This window comes from Dermacentor andersoni, chromosome 8 (genome assembly GCF_023375885.2).
Source record: "Dermacentor andersoni chromosome 8, qqDerAnde1_hic_scaffold, whole genome shotgun sequence".
NCBI lineage: Eukaryota > Metazoa > Arthropoda > Arachnida > Ixodida > Ixodidae > Dermacentor > Dermacentor andersoni.
In genome coordinates, this window is record NC_092821.1 from 123026489 (window position 1) to 123054208 (window position 27720).

Genomic DNA, 27720 nt, shown 5'->3' on the forward strand with positions numbered 1-27720 from the left:
CAACAAGTATAGGTATTAGTGTCAACCTTAAGAGAGAGTGAGGGATCCAACAGCACCAACAGGTTGAAGGGGTTGGGGGAGGGAACCGGAAGTGGGTTCAGACAGCGTGGTGTATGTCAATCTCGCTGGTTGCGAACTTCGGTGGGAATTTGTTTACATCGAGCTGGGAGGACTTCGACGAGACTCTGCACATTCCGAGTAATGAAGACAGCGTAATACAAGCAACAGGTGCGTAGTTCAACTTCTGACAACTTAGGTCTCTCGTTTTTTTCGATCCAAGTGTCGGAAGCGTCACCCAAGCCGAGAGTCTCGAGGGACGCTTGACACGATCCCGTGGAGGCGTGACCGCCGTGGTCGCGCCGTCGTGATCCGAGCAATCTCGGTCTGTTATCTTGTCTATGCCGCTTCATTCAAGCGTGCTTTTATTCGATGCTCGTTCTCTTCGATCGTCGTGTTTTGGACCCCGCAGTCTGTCGCGCTATGTACGTCATGGGGGGTCGAGCTGCTGAACGAAAGAAACCATCTCATCCCAAGTCAACTGGCGCATCTTCGCTTCTCTTGAAATCGAGCGCTAGCACATCATCTGATGGATCAGCGGCTGAATTTGAAACGTAGTTTCGATTGCGCTGCCAGCTTTGACAGTTTTTCGTCTGACCGAAGAGTTGCACGGCTTTACTATGTTGAAAGCGGGCACTGGCTGTCTCATCCCGCCGCCTCCTTTCTTTTAACCGTCGGCCAAAACAAAGAACCGTATCGGCTGCGCGTCCGTCCTGCCTAGGCCTAATTAAGGTGCTTAATTATCGCTGAGCGCGACGTGACAGCAGCATCGCGCTTCGGTATCCGTATCGAGAACCACTTCGAACCTCGGAGACACTGAAACATTGATTAAACTGTCGTTCTTTTTGACGGCGCTTTCCTTAGTTCCGTTCCCTCGGAACTTCCTTTGCCAGCAAGTGGCGACTCTCTTGGTGGGTTGGGTGTTTCGACTGCGACTCATCTACAAATTATACCGTGCTTGTTGTACGCTCGCATCGGGACGGTAGGTAACTTTAAAAAAGTATCTGAGGCGCCGTAGCGGAAGCGCCTCTGCTATACTAAATTAATTCGGATCCATTCGAAGTGGTGCTGCTAGTCGGCGAATGCAAATTGTTACATCTAGACACGCACGGCTTCCGCGCTTAAAATTCCAAGTTTAAAACTGGTGTCCGCTGAAGCTGAAAAAAAAAGAAGAAAGGGTCGATTTGACTTCTGCTCTTCGCAGAAGCTCGATCGGTAGTGTAGCGAAGGTTCGTTCGCCGTCGACGATGGGATACTTCCTCGTACTACCAGCTGATCCTGCGCGACCTGGTTCCTCGGCGGGCACCTGTTGACCCTCGGATAATAAACGTCGGCGTATTGTGTCTTCTTTTCATTTTATGCGTAGCCGAGCCCGTCTGCTGGTCTTCCTCGTTAACTGGCCCGTTGTTTTCTGGGCGCCGGCTCGCGCAGCGCGGTGTACGGAACGGTTCTCGAATGGGGTCGCCGCTTCGCGTGATGAAGGATGTGACATTACGCGTGGGGCGCGTTTCATCGCTGCTTGTTTTAGCAGGACTGGTTTTTTTTTTTTGGAGAGCCTGGCACTGGTGTCCCCTAAGTGGTCGCCTGCACTTGCTCTGTGTTGCCGTCAGCATCCCTCTCGTGCTGCACTGAAAGGAAGGTGCACTTTGAATCAAAACTTCAATGAAACCCACATGCAACATAAAAAAAAAGATATTGATGTTAATGCTCCAAAGCAACACCCAACGAAGCTGTCAGGGATGTCGTAGAGGAGGAAAGATGGATTAATTTGGGCCACCTCGGGTTCATTAACGTGCACCTAAATATAAGTACGCGGACATTTTTGCATTCCATCCCCTCCGTCACCTTGTGATCAGCAGCAGAGTGCCATAGCCAATGAACTGTGCTGGATGTCAGTTCTCGCCTCGTATAGCTTGTGTCCCAGCTAATGTTAGCCAGGCTGCTAAAATAGAAAGAGATGAAGAAATTACGGTGTTCGATCGTCAAACTTCTGACAACCGAGCACCATAGGTCATAAAATCGCATCTTGCACCGTGTCTTTTGAATCCTTTTTTCTTTCAACAGCTTGGCTAAAGTTGGTCGGGACATCCTTATTTTTGTTACATTGTACAATTATAATATATAATGAAATTGGGCAGAAGCCACTGGAGGGTGATTGTTAAAGTTCAGCGTTGGCTTCCCTGTAGACCTCCTGAAACGTACTGCTACTGAGACGTACTGACACATAGGTTGGCTGTGTTCCTTATTGCAACGAGGCATGTGGGTGCTGCGAGATTAGAAACTGTGTTAGGATGTGAGGACACTTATCGTGCACAGGTACCATCAAGATTGGCCCACCAAGCCACCACCTCTGATTACACTGTCTCTGGGATCGGCCCAGTTTACGGGGCTAGACAACTGCCCACGCAAAGTTGGGGGAAAAGCCAAAGAAAGCTTCGATTTAAAAAAAAGAAATCCGCAGCTCTGGCCCTAAGTCTAGTACTGACCTGTAACAGATCCATCTGCTGCATACACCTCCTGCACAAATGTGGTGAAACGTGAGAGTGAAATGACAGAAACAGACAGTCGCTGTGTAATGAAGAAGACCGGCGCTACTCCGACTGACACTGCCAAATGCTCTGTTATGGCCGTTTATGTGCTTAATGCCTCCTGTACACATGAATACATATTGTAGATTAAAAAAATTTTTTTTTCATCTGAACCAGAAAACTTTAGGAACAAGGTTCAGGCTCAATTAACTTTACTGCAACATTGTTGTTATATTAGGAGGTGTGCGAATACTAGAAATTTCAAGTACGAATCGAATAGCCCCAGCTATTTGAACTGTATTCGATTTGAGAATTCGTTATTCAAAGTTGGCAAATATTCATTTCTTTCGAATATATAAAGGAATGAAACACCTGTTGTAGTCTTGATGGAGACAGAATTATAGATGAGAGCACTGTTCTGAATGATTCTGCTGCAGGATAGCTGCAGTTGTTGCACAGGGGCACAAATTTCGGGAGTGAATGTACTGGACAAATAACTTCACTTTTAGGCAACCTATAAGGAATGTGTTCCAATTAATTATCTGGCCAGTCTCATCATTCTTGCATTCCTTTAAAACTATGTGCGGTGTTGTAGTGTAACCCTTTTGCTCTGCTAACGCAACACTGTTTGCCTATTTCATCACTGTTATTGCTGTGGTACCCCAGATAATGGAAAGCAGTTGTTTATCCTTCAAGTTATTCAGCCGTCCGTAACGCTTATTATGAATGGTATTACCTTCTTGTGTCAATGCATATAAGCCTGATTGCTGTTTTTTACCAAACTGACTCCATGCAAACTTTGGAATTTGATGCTGCTCTAGAGATGAGAAAATATTCGTATCTGGTTCGGTCTGGAAAATTCATATTTAAAAACCCCTAATTATTATGTTTTTTATGCTGTGTGTTGGACCTGTGAGCCTGTGTAATGACATCAGGAATTCCAAGAGAATGTAATGCTTGAATGTTGCCAGCAATACCATTAAGACGTTACTAAAAATCTCGGTGACAAAGGGTTCAGCTACTAATGACTTCACTCTTTCTTTTCTTTTTTTGAAATTATGAAATGTGTCATTACACCAATTTGACTGGTGTTATGAAGTGACTGCTTGAAGTGCATTAGAACTTTAAATGAAAAGAAAACTAATAGTTTGTTTCCAACAACACCATTTCGTTGTTCTGTGTCGCATTTTCTTTTCAGGACAATGTTGGAAGCAGGAATGCCGAAGTGCTTAGATCTCGGCGCATTTGGCTGACACATACACTATCCTGTTCTTTCGATCATGCTGTACACATAATTGCACTGCATTTTGCTGGTGTTAATTTTTCACCAGTTTATCACTGTTGTCAAGTTATCGCTTGGCACAATACTGTCGCATTGTCGTGATGGTGAAGAATGAGACAGTGCCTGAGACCTGACTTAAAAGAAGTTAGCTTTTCATTGGGCAAACTGGTGCCCAGAGAAACATAACACTCGGAGCACAACGAAGCAACGAGAACAATTATCAACCACGGAACCTGATCTGTGGGTGAAATGCGTCGGCTATGTATGCATGATTTGTCATACATTTGCATGTGGTCGCTGGTGCTTGCGTGCATTCCAGGGTTAACATTACTATTCACTTCACACATGCAATCTGATTAGGCAAAGACGCTGTTGAATCGGCAACAGCATTCAAGAGAGTTTTGATACAGGAAGGTGCGTATTTCGCTGGGCAGTACAATAACTTTGTAAAACTTTATAGACGGAGAAAAATTTTACGAAAAACATAAACAGTGTACAGATTCTTCACATTTATTGTGTGTAAATTTTTAAAAATGTTGCCATTTTTGTAGCGAGAAAGACTTGTTTAGCCAGATTGTGCATGCGATACGAATAGCGCACATGAGCACCAGTGGTAACTCTGGAATGTATGGTGAGATGTATAAATAGTAACAGATGGACTTGACCTGTGAGTTTGAATTTGACGACCAATGACTGTGGGAATTGCTGTCATTGCATTTTGATGTTGCTTGTCTTTCTGGACACAAGTTGGCCCACTAAAGAGTTAGATTCCTAGATAACACTTTTTTGCAGTGTTTGGTTCTTCGCTGTTGCTATAATGTGACAATAGTAGCATGCTAGAATGAGAATTCGAAAACGAAGAAGATGCTAACACATTGCGCTTATTTCCAAAGTTTGCAATCTGTGTAGTGTTCTTCTAATGTTGTTGTCTCGTGCTATCTTGTCAATGTGCTGCTGTGATCACTGTGTCGCACCAACTGCCCCAGCAACTTCCAATCTTTCTGTTCTAGCAGGATGCCTCTCGTGATCAACGGGGCTGTGGTAGACCAGCTTCCACCCGACACACGGACACTGTTCGAAACATACCCGCACTTCAAGGTGGGCATTTATATTCCCGTTGGCTTCATATGAAGCCAACGGGACAACAAATCCAAGGAGTTCACAGGGAAAATAAACATTAAAGTGTATGCAGATGAGAGTGAAATTTAGAAACTTGATACCCTTCGTAAAGGAAAAATGCGCTACGTGTACATCGGACAAACTGGGCAATGTTTTAATGGTAGAGCAAGCCAGCACAAAGACAATGTAAAATATACGTACTGTAGCCATTTAGCTGCGCATTGCAGCAAATGCTCATGTACCCCAATGTTCAGTGACACCAGGTTTCTGAAGCACGCAAAGAGTAAAAAAAAGAAAAATTGTAGAAGCTTACTACATTACCAAAGGAAATAAATGTGTTAGCACAGAGTCACTCAGCTTAACAAAACTTGAGATAAATTTTCTAGATAAGCGCCTCTACTTGTGGGCAGTATGCATGCCTTTCTACCTTTTGGTTATTTTTGGTGTTTTTTCGACATGTTATAAAAGCTGGTTGATCTTTCAATAAATTTTCCAGTTGGCAGCACAGCGCTCCTATTGTTGTGTTTGTTGCCGATCGCTGTCCTCATCTTTATTGCGCTGCTTCATGTTTTCCTTCATATGATGGTCCTTAATTGTAAACTTATTTGTTTAGCAAATACTGCTGGCGTGTATTACAGGTCTTAGGCAGGAGTGGGGTACTGAAATAATAAAAACAGAGAAAACGTACATTGCAACAGAAGAAGCAAATGACGAGACTTGACCAGAGTCCAAAACGCAGTAAAATCAAGTACAAAAGCAAAGCACTTGGCTCCAAACAGATTACATGTGTGCCCTATTCTTCACTCAAGGCTTGTAGAAACAAGTTCACCATTTCGGAACTGACCGCGTTCCAGGCAGACCATTCCATTGAGCAATGATACGGGGAAAAAATTAGTATTTGAAAACATTTGTTTCACATGAAAATGCAGCAACGTTTTTAGAATGATAGGAACGCATTGGGCAGTGGGTAACGGGCTCAACTAAAATGCCTTCCTCTAGTTTTATTTTATCACGATAATGTAAGTAAAATTTTCTTTGGAAACACGCGGCTTTGAGTGTGACACATAGAGTCAGCATCAAAATTTTAGGTTGAAGGACCTAAGAAAAAGCAATATACTCCCCAAGCTCGGATTTCAGATTTCTACATTAGTGTACATGACCAACATTGTGTGCTGTTTTATTGCCTGCAAGACAACTAAATTCCTGCTTTTTTACGAACCTGCATCCCACAAATTTTTGGCCCCTACTGCATATGCACATGGCAAGTGGAAATGGCATTTAACCTAAAGCCTCGTAGAGCTGATTTATAAGCCCTATTTTTTACTCTAGAGCTGTTGGCTTTTTTTTTGTTATCATAGCACCTGTGCTCTTCTGATGTTTCCATGCAATATTTTTCCAAAGGAAATTGCGGCTGCTCTGATTTCCCAAGTACCCAAGGTCATTGGACCACTAGGACTGCTGTACATCCACCAGCGTGAGTTTGCAGTGACTGTGCCTCAAGACAGTGAGTTCTTACTTTTGTGTTTCTTTTGTGTACGGAGAGAGATGGGGGGAGGAGGAAAGGCAGGGATATTAACCAGAAATTTGTCTCCGGTTTGCTACCCTACACTGTGGTTGGGAGATAGAGGTTAGAAAGAGGACAGAGAGGAAAGGGTAAAAAAAGAAAAGAAAAAAAAAACGTGACACACTTGAAATGTGGTCAACAAGCCATCAACAAGCCATTTGTTGATGTTAGTGCGTGTGTCCTTTCTGTCCATATTTATGGCCTAGGACTGCAGACCTCTGGAACATATCGTATGCACTGCATGATAACTTTTTTTTTTCCCCACATTAGGTACCCCACACTCTCTAACAGTCCATAATTTTGCACTTCACTTTTTGTACAGACCTTTCCAGTGAGAGCTTAAGCATCACCATAATGCTGGAACGGCATTATAGCAACGTAAGTTGTATGAAATAGACATTAAAGTGGCAGCCTGTGCACTTCTTATGTGCAACAGTCCAAAGAACAGGTGGCCCATTTGGATTCCATGTCTTGACTGTTGTGTGTTTTTAAACATTTTTTTTCTTCATTTTAGCAGTCACAATGGATGTTTTCGTTGTTCTCTCTATGCCACACTTGGCAAGGAAAATATGAGCTGTGCAGCTTTTGCATCACTGCAGGCCTTGTAAAGGATAGGTGGCCAGCACCGGGCTCTAATGCACGAGATTTAAAGGGACACCAAAGCAAAACACTAATTCAGTTTAGGCCGATAAAATATTATTTGAGAATGCTGTTGTCGTTAATTTTGATATAATAGGTTGATTATTAAGAGAAAAAATAAACGTCAATGTTAAAATTGTGGAATTTCGCGCCGTAACTCCAACCCCGGTGCACCAGTGCAACGTCACAGATTTCGAACAATTTTTACGCGCAAGCGCACGTGTCTTGTATGTAAAATCGCCGTGATAAAGTCCGAGGCCACTGAGCTGGGAGAGGGAAGCCGGAGGAGAAGGAGGACACTTGGAGGTGGAGAGGGGGAGTGCTCGGAGGGTAGGCGGAGATGCGCTGGGATCACCTCTTGTGGCATTTGCTACAGACTCTTTATGTGCTATGGATATATCGGGTTTGTGTGGTGCTTGAGAGGCCAAGTGCCGAGTGAGAAGGATGGAGCAGCAACTCAAGTGGCGAGCAGGCCGAAGTCGTTGGCGAGCACTGAATACAAGCTGAACAAGAGCAGCAAAAGGTGCAGGCTAGGCGTGCCCAGGACACCCTTAAACAATGTGCTAGGTAGCTTGCAACAATGGGGGTGTGTCAGGCAAGATGGCATAGCTTAGAAACACCAGAACAGAACCCATACGCTTGCATGTAACCCTCTTACACAAGGGGAAATGTCATTATAATTTTTTGTATTTGGGCTGCGCTGGCACAGTAAAGTCCCTGAAACTTGCTATATTCAATCTTTGACTCTTTTAGAACACAATGTAGTCTATCTTGGCCGCGAAAGAATTGACTAGACCCTAGCAGATGGTGTCAAAATTCAGGATGTCGTGATGAGCTGATGCGAGAACTTAAGGCACCATTGCCATTAGTCTTTTGTTTTTGCACTTCTTTTTCTGACTTACCAGGCGTCTTCTCGCATTAAGAGAGGTGTTTTTGGTATTGTAGAAGGGAAATTTTCCAATACAAAAGAAATCATTTTTCTCTAAGTGTCCCTTTAGAGACACTGAAGTGTTAAGTCAAGCTAGATTGAAAGATAAGGCTTCTGTAATAAGGAATTTATAATTCGTAGTGAGAACAGAGCTTTTGTGTGCAAGAGAATGAAAAAAAAAAGCAAAATGAGAGCGGCAGCACCTATTGTGGACTACTTTTGTACCTCGCATGTGAGGTCAGCACTGGCTGGTTCACAGAGTGGCAGAGAGGAGGGTAATCCCGTGGGGATTATGGCAACTTGTTTGTCTTGGTGGGCGCCGTCAAATTGGAGGAGCACCAGTGGCAATTTCCTTACGCAACAAAGTTGCACATTGGCACATGCAAAACGATGATAGACTTCCAGATGAATAATTTATCAACCTAACTCGGTTTAATATTTTGTCCCTAGAAAAAACTTGAAACTGGTGCTTGTTGGCTCAGTGAATGTATCAGTATGACCAGTAGACTAGAAACAAAGGCAGTAAAGGATGAAGTGAATGAGGGTAGTGCTGGTCCTTGCTCGCTCAGTCCCTGATCCTCATTCACTTCGAATATCTTCTGCCTGTTTCTGTCCACTTGCTATGCAACTGTAAATGACTGGACAGTGATAAGATGCTTGATTAATCTCTCGTTTATGTATACTCCATTTCATACATAGCAGACAACACTATGTGGGCTATAGAGAGGCTTCTCTCACAGCCTGCATTCACAACCAAAAAAGAAATTATGTGTCACTTGTGAATGAGAGATATAGGTGCGCGTCATGTAATTCAATGTAACATTAAGTCTCATACCGTTATGTTGTGTAATGTGCCATAATTGTTACATAGAAGGCATAGAAGACCTGAACCTATTTATCCATGAATGAGTCAAATGGCACCTTTCTGCTAACACAGGCCTTAGCGCACCGCTTGCACTCATGACCTAAACATGGCACATCATGTGCTTGAAGCACGAAGGTGCACAAATTCGTAAGTTGACATAACCTTACGTCAACAAGTTGTAGGTGTAATATGCAAAGTAGTTATTCCGCAGAAGGTGTTGCAGATCAAAAGCAACTGCTCTGCGAAATACAGGACGTCAGGCTTCTGCGGGTGGCACTTGTGTAACTTTCGTGGCATTACCTGCTAAGTATGAAATAGAATATAGTTTGACGATAAGCCATCTAGAAACCATAATATTTTCCCTGTTTTCAGCGAGAGAGACGCTTCTGGATTTGTAGGTTAGATTCATATGTACATTATTTTTGTATTTCTCATGTTTAAGCTGATTTCTGTTGCAGTTTGTTCTCGTGGGGATTCTTTTTTTTTTGGCATCGCTGATTTCGTTTTTTGTGCACTGCAGAAAATGTCAGCGTCCTTGGAACAGATGAAGCCACTACATGCATCATGGCTATCATCCGGCACACAGGTAGCACAGTACTGCTTGGAGATGTTGATTTTTTTTTTCCTTCACATTTTCTGGGGCTTGAGAATACTTGTGCATGTAGGTTTCTTGGTGTGTTTGAAATAAATCTAAACTGGCATCCTTGTTCTTAGCACCGTCACTAAAACAAAATTCATTTTTATGCTTGGATTAGTCGTCCTATGTTTGTTTCTTAAAAAGCTTAGGCTCAGCTTCCCGTAAAAACGTTTGTAATATTTGCTTCAAGAGTACTGTTCCTTTGTTGTAAGTTGTACAGGGTACACTGTGCATACAGCTAGATCAGGAGACAAGCTCCAGTTCCAGCAACTTGCTCGGTAATGTATTTCTAACCCATAGACAAAGTAAATTTCAATGAGAGGATGCATTTTTCATGCCTGTATTGCTTTGTGTCCGTAAGAGGACTGTTTTGTTAACGGAGGGATGGATAGCTTTTTTTCTTTCTCGTCTGCCTCGTGGAAGCGCGGTTAGATGACGGGAGGAATGGGGCATTGTGCACTTTCGTGTGTTGCCACAGTACACTGGAGGAAATGGGCATGTGTGATCCTTTAAGTGTCGCAGTGAAAACTAGCACATATTGTTTGTCAAGAAGGGAGTACTGTAAATTCTCACGACAATGTTATCTTGTGATCTTTGGATACTCTGTTTACAGTCAAGCTGCACATGTGTCAACATGCACATCTGATATTTCTATTTTACACAATTAGAGCCTTCAAGTTGTTCCAGAATTTATGTCGAGCCAGGAAAACAGAAAAAATATTAGGCTCATGAGTAAAAAGTCATTTGCAGCATTCGCAACATTAGAAAACTGTTTTTTTTTTACTGCTTAGTTGTTGCCTTAGCTGATTACATGTGAACGTTTACCCAAATTTCTCGATTTTGATTGATTTCCCAGGGACATTATGTAACCTTGAATCTGCGTGGTACATTTAACTGGTCACCTTAGAGTGCTCTGGTGGCACGTTTTTCATTCAAGCTGGTTTAAATTGACAGCTCGAGAAACATTTGTGTGTTGCAATCAATGTGCTGCGCTCCAGCTCGGAGCATTCGCACCTTCAAGAGTGCGACCGAGATCCGGGAGAATGCTAGGCATGTGGCTTGAGCTGACTTTCTCTGGCTTCATTCTCCAAGAAGCTCTGCATTGCTGCAAACAGAGCCGCAGTGCGATAGAAATCAGTCAAAAGTACCACGAGCTTCATCTTTTATTTATATCTTTTTTTTGTACTGGAAACTTTTCACATCCTGAAGGTGGTCACAGTGAAAGAGAGTATTGTGTTCCAGGTTCCGGGGCTGTGTCGTTAGCACACTTCGATGGCTCAGGCCTTGAGCAGGGTGTGGCATCCACTGTGCGCAGAGTGCAGGAGCTTTCGCTTCCCATTCCAGAAGGAAGGTGGGCATGTTTCAATTTTTTTTAAATAGGTGTTCGCCATCTGCAGCCTCCGTTCTTTATCTGCACTAATGTAATACCCTGTAACACGCAAAGGTACCTCAGTGGCGCAGTAAATGCGCTTGTAGAAATAACAACGTACTTGAGAGAATAATGAATGCGCAAATGTGAATTCGTAGTATGCGTTGCCCACGTGTTCCTTGTATCACAGCTAACAGTTTTACTTTTAACTAACCCGCCGTGGTTGCTCAGTGGCTATGGTGTTGGGCTGCTGAGCACGAGGTCGCGGGATCGAATCCCGGCCACGGCGACCACATTTCAATGGGGGTGAAATGCGAAAACACCCGTGTGCTTAGATTTAGGTGCACGTTAAAGAACTCCAGGTGGTAAAAATTTCCGGAGTCCTCCACTACGGCGTGCCTCATAATCAGAAACTGGTTTTGGCACGTAAAACCCCATAATTCAATTTTAATTTTACTTTTAACTAGTAAAGTGCCTTAGCTATGCTTCAACGCTTTGGGCAGTTGCTGTGGTGCCTTATGCCTGAGGAATGCCCTTCGTTAGGGCTTGGCGACTCCTGTGCTGAGGAGTATACTGAGACACACTTCTCATTAACACTTATTGGTGATTCCTGATATTAGGAGCAGCTTGAAAAACGCCCTCAATCACACTTTTACATAGAAGCTGTTAAGGGCTAGTTCCCCCAGGATCGTCTCCGTGTGTAGACACAAAACTCCTCATACGTGGGCCGACACCGAAGGTGGTGCGGTGCCGGGCTGACCCACGGCGAAGGTGAAGCAAATTTTAAGCATTCCCCATATGTAGGCCGATGCCAAAGATAGTGCAATGCTGGGCTGGCCCGTGTTGGAGGTGAACCAGGCATTAAGCATTCCTCATACGTGCGCTGATCCCAAAGATAGTGCAATGCCAGGCCGACCCGCGGCATAGGTGCAATTTGCCATTAAGAGGCTCACATACAGAGCTTTGCTGGTCATCCGTCTTCACAGAGTGGAAGGGCACTGAGTCTTTGATAACTCCTGTGCTGAGGAGTATCCTGAGAAACACTACTCATTACCATTTCTTGGTGATTATTGCTATTTGTATAGGAGCAGCTTGAGAGACGTCCCTCAATGACAGTTTTTGATGACTCTTGTGCTGAGGAATATCCTGAGAAACTATTGTCATTAACACTTCTTAGTGATTCCTGGTATAAGGAGCAGCTTGAGAGATACCCTCACTTGCAAATTTTGATGACTCCTGCCCTGAGGAGTATCCTGAGAAATGCTCTTCATTAATATTTCTTAGTAATTATTGCTATTAGGAGCAGCTTGAGAGACACTCCTCAGTAGCACTTTTTGGTCACTTCGTGCTGAGGAGTAGGTTGAGAAACACTTCTCATTAACACTTTTTGATGACTCCTGTGCTGAGGCATATTCTGAGAAACACTTCTTATTAACACTTTTTGATGACTCCTGTGCTGAGGAGTATTCTGAGAAACACTTTTCATTAACACTTTTTGATGACTCCTGTGCTGAGGAGTATGCTGAGAAACACTCCTCATTAACACTTTTTGCTGATTATTGCTATTAGGAGAAACTTGAGAGACACCCCTCAACAACCCTTTTTGATGACTCCTGTAATTAGTAGCTTGAGACAGAGTCCTCAATAACACTTAATAATTTCTGTGACCACGGCTGCTGCATTGCGCCCCCATTGAAATGTGCAAGAACTCGTGTACTTTGATTTAGGCGCACATTAAAGAGCCTCTGGTGGTTCAAATTATTCCAGAGTCCCTCACTATGGCATCCCTCATACATGTACTCGGATTGTGATTTTTCACGTAAAACCACATAATTTAAATGACGTTGGTTTATGTGACGATGAGCAAGCTTGAGAAATGCCCCTAAATAACACTTTTTGTTGACTTGCAATTAGGAGTAGCCTCAGAAGCAGACTTCAATATCACTTTGTGGCTTCTGTGATGAGCAGCTTGAGAAATATACCACTTCCGGTGTTGAATTGTAGTTTGAGAAATGTTCCTCAGTAGTTCTCGGTGATTCCTGCAGTAAAGAATTGCTCAAGCAAACACCTTACTCTGAGGGGACAGGTCTGTCAGCGAATTGAAGCCGGAAAATGGCAGACACAAAACTATAGCCAAGGAATCACTGATGAGCATTGTTGAAGTAAAAGTTGAGCTAAGGGGGCAGGGCGCTGTCCTCTGCTTCCAGAAGACCAGGTGGCACATTAGTTAGAGGTGCATTTATGAATGCAGGGGTAGTGCTCTCTAAGAGTTCGTGGTTTCAGGGTTATTAAGCAGTCAAAAAGCAAGTTTAGAGTGTTTAGTGACAAGCTTGAAGTGCTAATGAAAAGAAAAGGGACGAAAGGACAGACATGGACAAGCATGCAGAAGAGTTGAAATCCGGGCCATTTGGTACATAGTTGAAGGAAAAGGCCAGTAAAAAAAACACAGGACAAGAGGAGACGTTCACACCACAACGACTGGACTATCAACTGAGCTTTATTAATAAAGCTCAGTTATTAATAAAGCTCAGTTGATAGTCCAGTCGTTGTGGTGTGAACCTCTCCTCTTGTCCTGTGTGTTTTTTGACTGGTCTTTTCCTTCAGCTATGGGCAAGCACTAACTTCTAGCTAAACATTATTTTAAAATGGCACAATTGTATACACGAAAAAAGGAAAAGCAGGAAACAGGGGAAAACACAGCAGCCACTACAGCACAAGCACATCCAGGGCTAAAATTCAGGAAAGCTAGTTCCTTTCAAAAAAGACTGATGGATGTCGTGCTGATGCACCGATCCTGTGCACCACGAATTCCAGTAGCCTCTGCTATCTCCCGCATTCTCTGGCACGTATATTTGTGCATGATAGTGCCCTCCTTGAATTGTGGTTTGCATCTGTACATGCGACAGTGGCCCACCGAGTTTCCTTCGTGTGCTTTACTTCACGTGCTAGTCCACTCCTAAGCCTTGTTCAGTGACAGCTGAGTGTGCAGCTCATTGCTGTTTCGTGTACGGAGTGTCTCCATTGTCTCGTGTGTATGTGCTTGCAATGAGACAGTGTTGAGGCAGAATGTGTCCATGGCATGCAGGTTTGAGGTCTACCTCGTTGGCGGTTTCCTGGACCGTAGGGGTTACTCGGAAAGTCTGGCCAATCAGCTTCTCTGTGAGTGGTCTCATAGTTGGCTTGGCGCTTGGGTATCCTTTATTCTTGTTCTGTGTCACGCTGGTCGCAGTTCATGTTAATGATGGCCTTCTTTACTTTTTGGCAAGGAAACGCTGTCATAAAGTAAAAAAAATAAAAATATGCAAACATATTATTAAAAGATGAAAAGACAGGTTTGTGAATTAGGGCACACACGGGAGTAACTGATATTCCAGTTATGATTTAAGAGGGAGAGTTGGAGTTGGGCAGGCTATGTAACACATAGAACAGATCGATAACTCGTTGAGTTACAGATTGGGTGCCAAAGGAAAGGAAGCACACTCGAGGATGACAGAGTATTAGCTGGTTTGATGAAATTAGAGAATTTGCAGGCATAGAATGGAATCTGCTGATGCGAGACAGGGCTTGGTAATTCACTGAGACAGGTTTTTGTTCTGCAGCAGATTTAAACTGATGATTTTTGCAGCTAACATCAGGACTTGGCCGGTTTCTACAAGCCCAGAATGTGGCTGAGCGTAAAGACACCTTTTTTTTTTTTTTTTTTTGCAGATGCCTTGCACAAGCAGCCTGTCAACCTCCACTTGGTGACTGCCTGTGTTTGTGGTAAGGATCATGGCAGCTTGTTTGCTGGGCCAGCAACCTGGCTGATGTTTCGTTGTTTAAGTGAACACATTATCACTGTTTTGTACAGCGACATACTGATTTTTTGCTTGCTCGTGCAGCACCAAGGGCATCTGTATGCAACTTTCGGTTCTGTTGACTTGACTGTGACAATGGAGCATTGGAACAGTTACAGCAAATGTCCATGGTTAAGCTTAAGATTAACAATGCGCCGCAGTTTCTCTACAATTGTAGACATGCCTCATTGAGTAGCTTGATGTATGCTGCACACACTGTTTTAGCATATGTGTTGCATGCTATTTAATGCTTTGATTACTCAAGGTTGCATGACAATTGCGAATGAGCGTGATTCTGAAATGGGGGTAGGAAAGGTGAATTCATAAGTGAGGGTGATCAGCATCTACTAGCATTGAGAAAAATATTGACAATAATAGTGCACAAAGTGTGCATTTAAATAGTTTGCCACATTGGAGCTAAGTGTGTAGAAATATCACCATTACTGTATCAAAGACAAATATGGGCCCACATTTTTTTGCTCTGAAACTCTGATTAAACTATTTCTTTAAAACTGTAAGATTGCCGAGGCAGCGTTTGTGGAAGGTTATCTCAGAATTTTCTTAACCCTGTGGCTGTAGATTGATACTTGCCTGTGTGTTCACTTGAAATAGCCTTGGCATTTTGCTGAGGTTTCTTGAAGTCATCTTCTTAGCAAGCCCTTTTCGTTGCAGAGCTGAACAACGTTCTTCGCGGGAATCTCAATTGGCCGACCATCTATGGCATCGGTGAGCAGATGTCCTTGTCTCGAACATTTACTCGGGCTGCGTTGTCGCAAACCATGTTGACAAGCTCATTAGTGCCATATTTTGCTGAGTGCACCATTTCTTGGTGCCTACTGTGACATATGTGCCCCGTGAACCCCTGTTTTATTACAGACAGCTGTCCGTGCCTGAAAAGCCCTTCTGCCTTGCTTCATGCCTCACTCGAGGCTGTTAATCATGAGGCAGTGGACAAGGCAAATGTAAATCGATGATGAAATGAAAGATGTTAAGCAGTGTACTGACTAGGGCTGCCAACTCTTGAGCAGACAAAGTCGGGACAGGGATGGGGAGAGGGGCAGGTGTTTTTGGGCAGCTGGCGACGATTGGCCCTGTTGAGCCAGGTGCCTCCACTATGTACTTGCACCAAAGCTAAACAATTCTTTTTTAGTCCTACTGTGTTGTAATTTACATCAAGAAAGGTGCAGTGTAGTTGCCTAATTAATGTGAGTACCAATATGGATATATAGGTACTGTGAATGGTTAGAGCTTACAGCTGCACTAGAACCACGACAAAAGTGAAACCGCCTTTATTCTTATGACAATGCAACGGAACATAAAAAAGAAGAATCGGCGAACAAGCTGTCAGGCATAGCAAAAAGGAAAGCTGGTCTATTTATTGTTATCCATTAGGAAAAAGAAAAGCTTGAGTTGGGACATTTGGTCGTTCCAAATGGGTCAAGTCAGAACACGGTACATTTATGCAAAGGTCGGGACTGCCCCACTAAGTTCGGGATGGTTGGAAACCCCAGTACTGGTGGCTATATTGCTGTCTATGATGTGTCCTTGCAGAAGGCTTATATCAGTGCGTCCACATTTTCAAGAATAAACTGCACACACTTTACTCATCGGAATATTTTGTAGCTTTGATCATAATTATTATAATACGCAATTTTTTTTCTTGGAGTAAGCTGCTCTGGAAGTTTTCAATCGGCGGCACAAAAATCGACACTAGGTGTTATGGAAGAATGACTAGGGGTTATGACTGATGCGCTTTCTGCGCTTCGGAAGAAACAGAAGAAGACGGGAGAGTAAAAGAGAACAGGATTGGGAGAACGCTGGTTCTTCCTGTCATGTTCTCTTTTATTTTGTAATTTTTTCATTTATTCACGACACTAGGGGGTTGTATTTGTCTTAAAAAAAAGATTTCGACCCTGAAAGGATGAAGCAATAGGCACCTCCATAACATGAAAAGGCTGGCATGCAAAGCATGGACGCAAGGAGAATGAGTAGTGCAACACGAGCACCTTTCTTTGAAGCATGCCAGATAGTTCTTTTTTTGGATCTTCCTTCATTTTTGCCACTATGCGACCTTTCAGTTGATTAGTCAATGTTTGCACTGTCCTTCTTGTTCCTTATGCGCCCATGGTTTGTGCTCTTTCTTGTCTTTCTGTATTATGAATCCCTGCCATCTCGCTCAGCTTTCTGTAATTCTGAGCTTCAACAGACACCTGTTTTCATTTTCTGTGCTTCAGTTGGCTGGAGGTGAGTGTTACGGGCACATTCGACTGGTTGCTTTTGAGCACTCGAGAGCACTCTCATGGTGAGGTTTGCAATCAGCAGGCCAAAGTTGAGCATTGGAAATATGTTCGCCCGGTTCATTCAGAGCACCGTGCTCCAGCTCAAGATGCTTGGAAGCACCCTCACCTTCTAACTGGTAGCACGACTAAGATCAAGCATGATGCCAATCACATGGCTCCTCCGATTGCTCTGAGAGCAAATGAAAGTTTGGCTGGGGCAGGCTTTCTCTAGCTTCAATCTTAAGAGGGCTTTGCACCTCTGCAAACTGGATTTAGTTGGAGTGCAGTTGGAACCAGTCAAATGTACCATTAGAGGCAAGTTTGGGTTGTTAAGGCACGAATGCCAGTTTCTTGGTCTCACGATGACCACAATCGCCTAACCTGCATTTTATGGCTCATCAAGCGAATCTTGCTTTCTTCTTTAAAATCAGGTGTGAACATCAAGAGCGGTGAGATATTTCCAGCCACATTCCCGGACAAAGGTCCTGAGCTTCCCCTTCGTTCGGCGAGACACTTCACTGGCTGCCATGAGGCAAGTGGTTGCAAAAGTCTTTTTCTTGCGATTTTGACTCTCACAAGGTGCCATAAGGACTGCCTTCAACTCTTCTTTTACTGCAAGCATAGTTATAAGCTCGAAATTGGATTTGATGTTTCTGTTTGTCTGTGTTTTTTTCGTTGTGCTTTGTCATGTTGTTTTTGTTGTCAGGCCGCCTCCACATTCTCATCTTCAACCTTGGCATGTAACCTCTCTTGACCTTGACCATCACTGCCACTGGGGATTGAAACTCATGCCCCTGCAATTGAAATCCGAACACACTAACAACATTAATGCGCAACTTTGGTATCTGCCGTGTTGTCTTTGACATTGCGCTGTTAATCCTAGGGCTGCGGGATCAAATCTCTGGCCACGGCGGCTGCGTTATGACGAGGGCGAAATGCAAAAAAGCTCGGGAACCGTGCATTGGGTGCACGTTAGAAAATCCCAGGTGTTCAAAATTAATTCGAAGGCCCCTAGTATGGCGTGCCTCGAAATCATATTGTAGTTTTTGCACGTAAAACTCCAGAATTTAATTTTAGCTTTGGAGCTTGGACATCTTGTGTGCGATGTTGTGTGCTACTTAGACCGAGAGCAGTGGTGCTGCATTTATTTCGGGGGCCAAAGTGGCCGAAACGTCAGTTGCCGAAGACAATGTTGTGTGCATTGCAGGAAAGTTGTTCACGAGAAGATGTAGGAACTAGTTGTTTGTCAAAATAAAAGAAAATATTGGAAAAGGAAGGAAGGAAGGAAAATTACTGCCAACCCCACTGTAATGGCGAACTCACACCGGCAGTTGATAGAGGCTTGATCAACGGGCCGCGAGTGGCGATCAAGGTTCTAACTCGCGGTGACCGATGTTCACACCGGCAAGTGTGACCTGCCGTCGCCGCACTGAAAAGTCTTGCGACTAATGCCGTTCGTGTCTGCTCGCACCGCTGCCGCTATGGAAAATAGGTGCCGGCACGTGCAGGTGTCCTCCTCCTGCGCTGCTGGTCGGTTCAGCAGCAGTCGCATGACTGAAAAAAAGTAACAGTGAGCAACTGACTGGGAACAGTTGCTCTTCAACCAAAGCAATCACTGGTGTTTGGTTGCATTGAGACCGATTTGCTCACATGACCTCAGGGATTCATACATGTGATTGAGCCGTATTTAGCATCGGCTGCATGCACCTAAACAGTGGTCAGCAGTAGGGGAGTAAATGGACAGGTGCAGATGAGAGGCGGTGTTAACTGTGAATGCTTGCTCGCCTTGCAGTAAGTCACTTCACAACCATAGGAATCGCTGAAATCTGCTGATACCCGACTTCTGCATAGGAATTTCGCTGCTTCCTTTGACCATCGAAGCAGCATTTTGGTGACTTAGAGTCAGTGGTGTGACTCTGGTGTGTCACAGGCTTGTTGGTGACCTGTCTTGGAATTCTGGTGCACTATAAGCAGAATATTAACACAAGAAGAGGACACGCATTCAAGTTCACACAATGCCTGCTCCATTGTTCTTTGAATAATGAATGAAAAATTTTACTCATTCTAAAAGGTGCCGCTGCTATTCTAAAGGGCTTTCATTCCAGGGCTCCACTGGCGTACTTTTCCAGGTAATTCTGGATGTAGTCATCGGGATAGCATTGGTTGTTCCAGGTTTTAGCCAGAATGAGCCAGTTTTGTATGGGCTCCACAAGCCTTTTAAGCTGGGAGTCTGCAAGCTTTTGAGATTTGAAATGTGAACGGACCGCTTTGGCTTCAAGTCGTAGCGTTCCCTTCGTAACCGTGGTTTTGGCATGTGCAGAGAAACCTTACCGAGCCGAATGGCATTGCAGATGTGCGACATCTACGACTGCTCGTTAGGAATGATGCGCATCGGCCCCTTCAACTATGAGCCAATGCGAGGAGTCGACCTGTGGCTGTCACAGAATGACGACTTCATTCTGCAGGTACGATTCATCTTTCTTGCACCATCTTTTAATGCCCGTGAGAACAGCTTGTCGCCACTGCCGCTTTGTTAAAGAGAGAAAAAATTGTCATCCACCCACCAGTACTAGCATAAAGCCAGAAAGGAAACCCAAAGGGTTTCTTGGAAGGCTCCACACTTGGACTCACCGTCCTCAATGCGCGGGGACTGCTTCGCCCTCCCCCCCTACCAACGTTTAGGTTAAGAGGCGGGCACCCCAGCTCAGTGGAATAATAAAGTTTTCAATCATTCAATCAATCAATCAATCAATCAATCAATCAATCAATCAATCAATCAATCAATCAATCAATCAATCAATCAATCAATCAATCAATCAATCAATCAATCAATCAATCAATCAATCAATCACACTTGGAGAGAAATTCGTTTTGGTGAAGGAATTGAAGGGACCAGTGCCTTTCCGGTGTGGTCGCTCCACCGTCTGAGCCAACCAGGAGGCTTGCAGATCACAGAGCGAGGAGGAAATACCCTATTTATTTGAATCTAGGCCGGCTCCTGAAATCTGGAAGGCAAAAATAAAAAAAAAAAGAAATGTGGCCTCCATTCCGCTGTATGACAGTGTATGTGCAACGAAGCTGTTGCTGGCATTGGGCAAGCACATCCGACGTTAGATGACGTTGCACAAGCACCATTACCTTAAGCGACGTATGTCACGCGCACACACGCTTCTACAGAAGTGCAGCATACACCCTCATTTTTTTAGGCCCTCCACCGTGCGCAATGGCATGATTTAACTGAGTGAATGTTTAAAAGTATATAGTGTCAGAAAATGTGTAAAGTACGAATTACGCACAAGCTGCAGACGTGATTGTTATTCGAATTTATGAGAAAACATAAATCTGTTATGCGGAAGCTGAAAGAAAAAGCCCTTTTCCAGCTGTTTAAAGTTTGTCTGAGTGGCTGCGGCCATTAGCGACCAATACCATTAGCACAGCATACATCCTCAGCCCTTCCGCCTAGTGCAAGTGCGTTATTGAATTAATCTCAAAGTGAAATGTGGCAGGAAATTTGTAGAGTACGACTTGCACTCAACCTGCAGACATGATAGCGTCGGATTGCAATTTGAATATATGAGAAAAAATAATTCTGTTGTGCGGAAACTCATACGCAAAGCCTTCCAGCTGTCATTTGTTTTTGTGTGATCGCACGCAGACACGAAAAATCACTACCAACTAGGGGCTAAAAGCTTCGCTGTAAAAGAAATCTTTCCTTCAATGGAACGAAGAAAGCCATTTGGCTCTGAAAAGAACATGTCGCATCGTCGAGCTGTTGCACTTTCGGAATGGTTGCATTATCGCATCGGATGGAATTTCATCCCATGCCGCATGACCCAGTTAACTGTATACAGGAAAACCTTGTTAATTCGGATTTCACGGGACCAAAAAAAAAGAAAAGGTTCGTATTAACCGAATGTCTTTATAGAGGGTATCAAGAAAACAATAAGCAAATGCATACCACATCAACGCATAATATATTTACTGAATGAAAAGCAAATCCTGTTTTGGAAGCTGCAATTCCCATCTCTTCATCTCGTGCCTGATTAGCGCTCGCAGCAGCGAAGGCCTCGCGACTTCCTTCACAGCGTGGCCGCGGTGTGTGTCTTAATCTGAGATGCTTTTCACCGTAGTGCGCACATCCTGATAATTTTATCGCCAGTGTTGCCAGGTCGCCACCCATCACGATGTAGACTGTGCTTTTCATTCTCGGCAGCTTCACACTGAGTAAAAATGTAACTACTGTTTGCCGCAACTGCTGCGGATGAAACCGCAGCCGCTATCGATGCGATCACGTATGGCAACTAGGCAGCCGTAAAGGTGCGCGGTCAATGAGGTGCTAAGCATGGCGGTAAATGCAAGACGAAAGGCTTTAAATGCACAAATAGGCAAGACGCATGCTGGTGTTGCTATCATTCACGCACGATTTTTAGTGACGACTATGGCGATGCGAACTCCGCCGCTTCGTTTTGGTGGATGCTAATGCCGTTTTTGCTCTTTTGCGTCGCATGTTTGTGGCTTGCCGAGCTCTGAAAGTTGTCCTAGTTAACTGATGTACGGCCAAATGCATCCGAATTAACGAGAGTTTCATTGCATTTCATAATGCATATGATACGCCTGCCGGGACGAGAGGACGAGTCTGAATTATGCAATTTCCCGAATTAACGAGGGTCAAATTAATGAGGTTTTACTGTATATCTGACTAAAGTGAAGAAAAGTATCGGCCTAGATTCAAGTAAATGTGGTTATCGACGACCTTAAGCATGGGGAAACTTGGTTACCGTATTGGTTTCTTTTTCTGGTTTCATACTCTAATCTAAAGCATGTGACAATTTGTGTAGTCTTCTTATAGAAGAAAGTGCTTGCTTGAATCAAGCAACTGTGGTACATACGGCCGCACCTGTTTGCGCTGTTGCTGCAGCACTTGTCAACATCGCCAGAGGTGGAGTCACCCATGTTTGTGATGCAAGTGCGGGCAGCCCTGAAGTACATCCAGCAGCACCCGTTCCCGGGCGTCACCGTGTTCCCTGACAATCGACCCCACTACTTCCGCAAGGACGAGGGTGGCGCCTGGATCCCATTCTGCTACTGAGCGGCGTTTTGGCGCAGTGTCGGCTGTCGTAGAAAACGCAGCTCGCTTTTTTTACATGCACTGTAACTCGGATGTTGCTGGACGTCTTTCCTTGCAAGCATCATTAGTATTACGGTGGAGTCGTTCGTGCTTCCACGACCGAGTGTGGTTGGCCTCGAGAGATCTTGTTTCCAGTGCTCAAATTTTAAGTGGTGGTGTTGCAATGAGAGTGGCTGCCAAATTGGCGCTCCAGATTTAAATACTCCATTTAGAGTGGTGTAAGTTCATGCCTTGAATCTCTTGTTAGTTGTGCTGCACTGATGGTACGACTGTCACAGTAGCATTTTAGACGGGACACGACCTATTAAACCCAGGAATCTCTGTTCACTGTTGTTCCAAGAAGTTTGGCTCTGCTTGTTAGGAGCCTAAAAGATTTAATACTATACTATTACTATTAATACTACTAAGGAGGGTTAGTGAGTGCAATGAGCTGCTGCGTGCTTAGTTTTTTAATCACGTTGCACGCATTAGCTGAAGGTCATGTGAAAGCCCAGTGTGTGGAAATGGCATTACTTGCCTGACCACATCATTCTTGCCGTCAGGTGGCTGTGGTGGTGCAGTTATAGCCCCCCCCCCCCCCCTCCCCCCCGTCCCGGTGGCAAAAGCTGCAATTTTGTCAGAAGTGGCTCACGCTTCTGCATGGTTCTGTGGGGAAGGCAAGCCTCGGCAAAGACGACAGTGCTGCCGGTGTCCCAATGGGTGGTGCCATATTTACATGAGAGAGAGAGAGAGAGAAAAAGAAAATGGCTGCCTTTTACGAAATTGCGAGTTGGAGAGCGATTCAAGTCGTATGCGAGGCAGCTTATGAGTGTAGTTGTAGTTGGCGACCTTATTTTTCTGAGCTTTTTAGTTACGCAGGAATGTTAACCCGTGCACGTGTCAGCTTATGTAAGCGCTGAAGCCAACTCATTTGGGCTAGTGGTTTTAATTTGAGTACAATGTCGTGCTTGTATATCACGGTGTTTAAGGTTCAGCATTTTTTAAAAGCACAACTATAAGAGCATTTCTAGCCCTCAGACCCTATGTCTCTGTTCCCGTAAGGTCTTGATTTGGTTTTTCATTGAGCAGCAAATTGTGTGGTAAGCGTGTACTGCACATTAGAGCATAAGCCTCTTTTTTTTTATTGTTATTATTTCTTTTTCTCTGGAACGGTTGCTGTTAACATCACATTTTGAATGTTGTGTCAATTAGATATTATCATTCCATAATATGGTTATGTGTTTCGATGCTTCTCAAGCCACGGACAGATTGTTAATGCAAGAAGTATGCAACTCACAACAAGGCATGCAGTGAAGCATGCCCTCTGCAGCAGTTTTCACTTCCCAGGGGCAAAGTGACAACACATGAGCCAGTGTGAACTTAAATTATATTTGAGTAGTCATGGTGTCTGAGCTATGTATTTTTGCTAGTAGGTAGCTGGCATGATTGATCTTGTTTGTATGACTTGAGAGTACGGGACCTTGAGGCCACAAGTTCAAAACCCGGCCACAGGGGCCACGTTATGATGGGGTCTGGTGCAATACTCTTGATGCGCCACCCCTACAGTTAGTTTTTGGGAATGGGATCAAAGAGGAAACTTTTTTTTTTTCTTTTTGAGCCAATGCCTCCATCTTCAATTTGAAAGGCACGGTAAATATTTCCCTGCAACCTCCACATTGTTCACATAAATTTTGGCCTGTGTGGCGAAGTTGCTAGGAAAATATCTTTTTCACGGATCCCATGCTCTTGAAATTCTTACAGCCCACTGTACCTTGGTGTAGTTGCATGTTGTAAAAGTCGAGGTGATCAAAATTAATTCATAGCCCTCCACTATGGTGTCTCTTGTAGCCTACCGCGCTTCCTTCGGAAGGTTGAACTCGACAATTAAGGTGTGTGTTCTTGTTTCAATAGGGATATGCGAAATTCTGCAAGCAGGCTTTCCCACGCACCTAGTTTGACCTAACTATGATGGTTGATATCGGGTCAGAATTGTAATGTGCCAACATGCGGGTTACTGACACTATTCCTGCTGCGTTCCCTCCCTTGCACCGTCCAGGCTTCGAAAGACGTGTCTCAGGTTTAACAGTGCTACTAGCTGGAAATGGCCATCTTGGTTAGGACAAGTTAGCAGTGTCGAAAAGCCTGCTTATGGAATTTCACATATAAACCTATTGGGAATGGTCGCAAGCTATGTTGGGCCAGAATGTGAGACCAGAGTAAAAGGTGGAAAGAAAAAGTTGGGCTACCTAGTAGGAGCCATCTTGGTAAGCGGTGCTGCAAACTTTGGAGAAGAAAAAAAGAAAGACAGTGACGCGTTAGTTGTTGATTCTTCTAAGTGTATTATTTGATTGCGATAGCACTTATATGGACACTCAAGGTGCATTTCTGCCGTCGGCATTGCTGTGATGTTCCGTATGAAGTCTAAAGGCGATAAAATCATCACCGTACGCCATATGCTGTATGTGTGAGCGAAAGTGTGCGAGGGTAAGCCGGCGATTGTGGCTCAATCTTGCACACACAAAGAAGGAAAGTCGAGAAGAAGCACGCCGTCTTCCGTCGCGCGCAAGGCTCCATGGGGAGGGTAGGAAGTGGGGGAGTGTTCTGCTTCAGGCAGCCCAGGCTACTGTATCTTGGAAGCTATCTGTGACGCGTGCAGAGTCCGTGCTGCGCTGCGTTTTCGTGTCTTAGTTCGCACTGATGCGAGCAGCAGCATGGAGGTCAATTCGCTCGCTGCCGCTGCGCTTCCTCCCTGCAGCATTTGACAGTGAGCTTCCGCAGTCGTTGAGTGAGATGTGTTCATGTTTGCTTGTGCACGTGTGACACTATGCTTGTTAATTTAGTTAGTATGCCTTCATTTAAAAGTTTATATGGCCGATAAAACTACTATCCTTACTTTGTGTAGCTCTCCACTAATTTGCTATCACAAGCCTTTCGGACGAAACTGCGTCTTTTCAAAAATTTTTGTTATTTCTCCATGTCAGCTGTCGTTGATAGTTAAGAGATAACAAGAGCCAGCTCAGCATTAGTCAACAAACGGCTGTTCGGGGAGCTATGGGAAATTGAGAAAGAGGCGCTGTGTCTTGTTCAGCCGAAGCTTTGGTCTTGTCCGTGACACATAAAAAGTTTGCCCTGTTGTTATGACAGGAAAAAGTTGCAGTTTCGCCCAAAAGGTGGAGCGTTGATTGGGATAGCTAATTATTAGACAGCTATTCAAAGTAAATTTAGTAGTTTTATTGACTGTGTAAACTGCTGTAAACATTTGCTTACTAGCTAAATTAACAGGCATGGTGTCACACGCGCACAGGCAAACATCAACGCATCTCACTCGATGACGACGGACGCTCATTGCCACAACATTGGTGTGTTGAATTATGGTGTGCGAATTAATTCCCATTCGTGCTTCTTTAATGCGAGCTAGGCGTGCGAAAACACAGCGCACATGAAGGCCAACAGATTACCTCCAACGTAGGGCGCACGCGGCCATGCTCAGCAGCACCATCCGTAGCTGTGGACAGAGTTAAAGATGAGATGCACGCTAAGCAGAATTCTTTGTTGGGCTTGTTGTTGAACAAACATGACAGAAGTAGCTCAAGAAATTTGGGGAAAACAATGGGAGAGTGGTGACAGGACAGAGTGCACTGCCCTGTCACTTTGCTTAGAATTTTTTTTTTTCGATACTTCCATCATATCTGTACTTTCATGTATCATCTTCATTTCCATGGGTAATTTCTTTCTGCATTAGAACAGACATCTGAAGTACCAACTCACATAGGTGTTGGTGTGACTCCTTTTGTGTTGCTTTAGTTAATAGGGAGGATAGCGGTGACATACTGTAAAACGTAGATGTGTGCACTAGTGCTGGTGGTGCCACCCGGCAGAGCTACACTTATTAACTAGGTTTGCACAGAACTTTTACCACGGTGACCCAACTATATTTCATTTATGTGCTGGGGTGAGTGTATTGGCAGCCACATAATAAAGGCATCTTTGTACCTTTGCTCTTTCCAAAGAAAACAGTAAAGTGACGCACTTGAGCTTTCAGCATGTTAAGGTTGACACGGTGCTGTTGCCACCAGTACTTCTGTTCCCAGGTGCATTGTCTGCTCTTGCAGCATAGCTCTACAGTAGGGACGTCTCCATTGCATTTAAGCCTCTCCCTGGTTTCATGAGCTGGTGTCTCATTTCATTTCATTGGTGTCTCCGCTTACCAAAGCTCTTTTCCATGGCCTGTCTGCATCCAAATGTGGCGAAGCATCATGTTCACTCATGACCATTGCCATTTTTTAGTGCAGTTTGGTGTCGTGCTTCTCTTTTCTGAATGCTTATTTGTGTTCATGACTTCATAGAGGCATGAAAATCTCCCATCACCAGTGGATCAAATTACCTTCTTTTTTTAAATGTCATTGTTTCACATGCTTGTAGTGTAGTTTATGTTCGGTGAGCTTTTTTTGTGTGTGGTGGAAGAGACGTGTCGGTGGATCATTATGTCTTATATATAGTTGTGCTGCTCGTTTTCATCTGGAATGGTGGGTCTGTTAGTGCTTCCGTGTGAAACAGTATTCTTGCCTCAGTGTCCTCTTGCATCATTCATAATGAAATGAACAGTTTGTGCACTTCCCTGTGAAAAACTTGACTGAAACCTGTAATGAGCACTGTAGTGGTCTTATATTTTTGTATGCCAAGTTGCTAACTGCGAACTGATCATTTCTTTTCTTTGCATATCGTTAGCTTCCCAAGTTTAACACTGGCCAGCTAGCTTGGCATTCTGCATTTTGTTTTAAGTTCGTAAGTTTTACTATTTGAGCAACCATTGTTTGAGTATTTACACAAAATATTTAACCATCAATTTGAAGCAGTGGTTCCCGCGGTTTGACCCATTTTGCATTATACATCTATTTTTGTTGTGTTCAGGCATACAAGACACCTGTGACTATTCTCGCACTGCATTAATTTTGAGAGTGATCATCGCCGTAATTATGACATGACGAGCAGGTCTGGTGATCTAATCTCAGTACTTTACTTTCTGCTAGTGCTTACGCTCAACGATGTCAACATTTACACGTTGTACATGAACTTTAAATGTTGTATTACTATGCACTCGTGCTGCTGCATTACATTACATGACTGTTATGCTTTAAACATTCACCTCATATATGTGCCTTAGCTGCGGCAAATTATGTTATACTTCTAGTGTAGCACACATTAAGGGAAGTGGCCTTTCTATAATTGTTTCTCTCTTTTAGTCTTGTATATTTAGATTAGTTCCACAGAGCTCGATCGAAGCCGGTGGGTTTGTCGTGGCCTGCAATCGTTTTTGCTCTCATCTGTGTTGGTGCTCTTTGGTGCAATGATGAAATCACATGCAAGATGTTACTATAACATTACATTTTTTTTTTCACACAATAAAGTTCCTTTACATTTTTCTGACCTCTGTGCCTGTAGCATTACCTTTGTTTGGATGTTTACACACACACTGTGTTCGCTTTCGGACATCTTGCTCTGTGGTGGTC

The 27720-nt window shown here is 44.0% G+C and overlaps 1 protein-coding gene across 3 annotated transcripts; it reads left to right on the forward strand.

Moving 5' to 3' along the window:
* Positions 1–65: 65 nt before the first annotated feature.
* On the forward strand, positions 66–27637 carry Ntan1 (N-terminal amidohydrolase 1). Of its 3 annotated transcripts, none has more exons than XM_050176644.3 (11): positions 80–228; positions 4878–4965; positions 6388–6490; positions 9503–9568; positions 10862–10970; positions 14074–14147; positions 14697–14750; positions 15497–15550; positions 17535–17635; positions 19455–19568; positions 22022–27637. In XM_050176644.3, exons 2-11 carry the CDS (start codon positions 4882–4884, stop codon positions 22190–22192), a joined length of 930 nt encoding a protein of 309 aa, XP_050032601.1. In that variant the 5' UTR covers positions 80–228; positions 4878–4881; the 3' UTR covers positions 22193–27637. The 3 variants fall into 3 exon arrangements, with proteins under 3 accessions (XP_054925535.1, XP_050032601.1, XP_050032600.1); XM_050176643.3 differs by having other exon boundaries at positions 4881–4965; XM_055069560.2 differs by lacking the exons at positions 15497–15550; positions 17535–17635; positions 19455–19568; positions 22022–27637 and having other exon boundaries at positions 66–228; positions 4881–4965; positions 14697–15312.
* Positions 27638–27720: the final 83 nt, after the last annotated feature.

Bases quoted from the DNA above. Each gene is read 5' to 3' on its own strand.
- Ntan1 (XM_050176644.3), top strand. From the start codon at position 4,882: ATGCCTCTCGTGATCAACGGGGCTGTGGTAGACCAGCTTCCACCCGAC. The intron at 9,569-10,861 runs GTAGCACAGTAC...ATTGTGTTCCAG, and splicing joins GGCTATCATCCGGCACACAG to GTTCCGGGGCTGTGTCGTTA. The intron at 10,971-14,073 runs GTGGGCATGTTT...CATGGCATGCAG, and splicing joins CTTCCCATTCCAGAAGGAAG to GTTTGAGGTCTACCTCGTTG.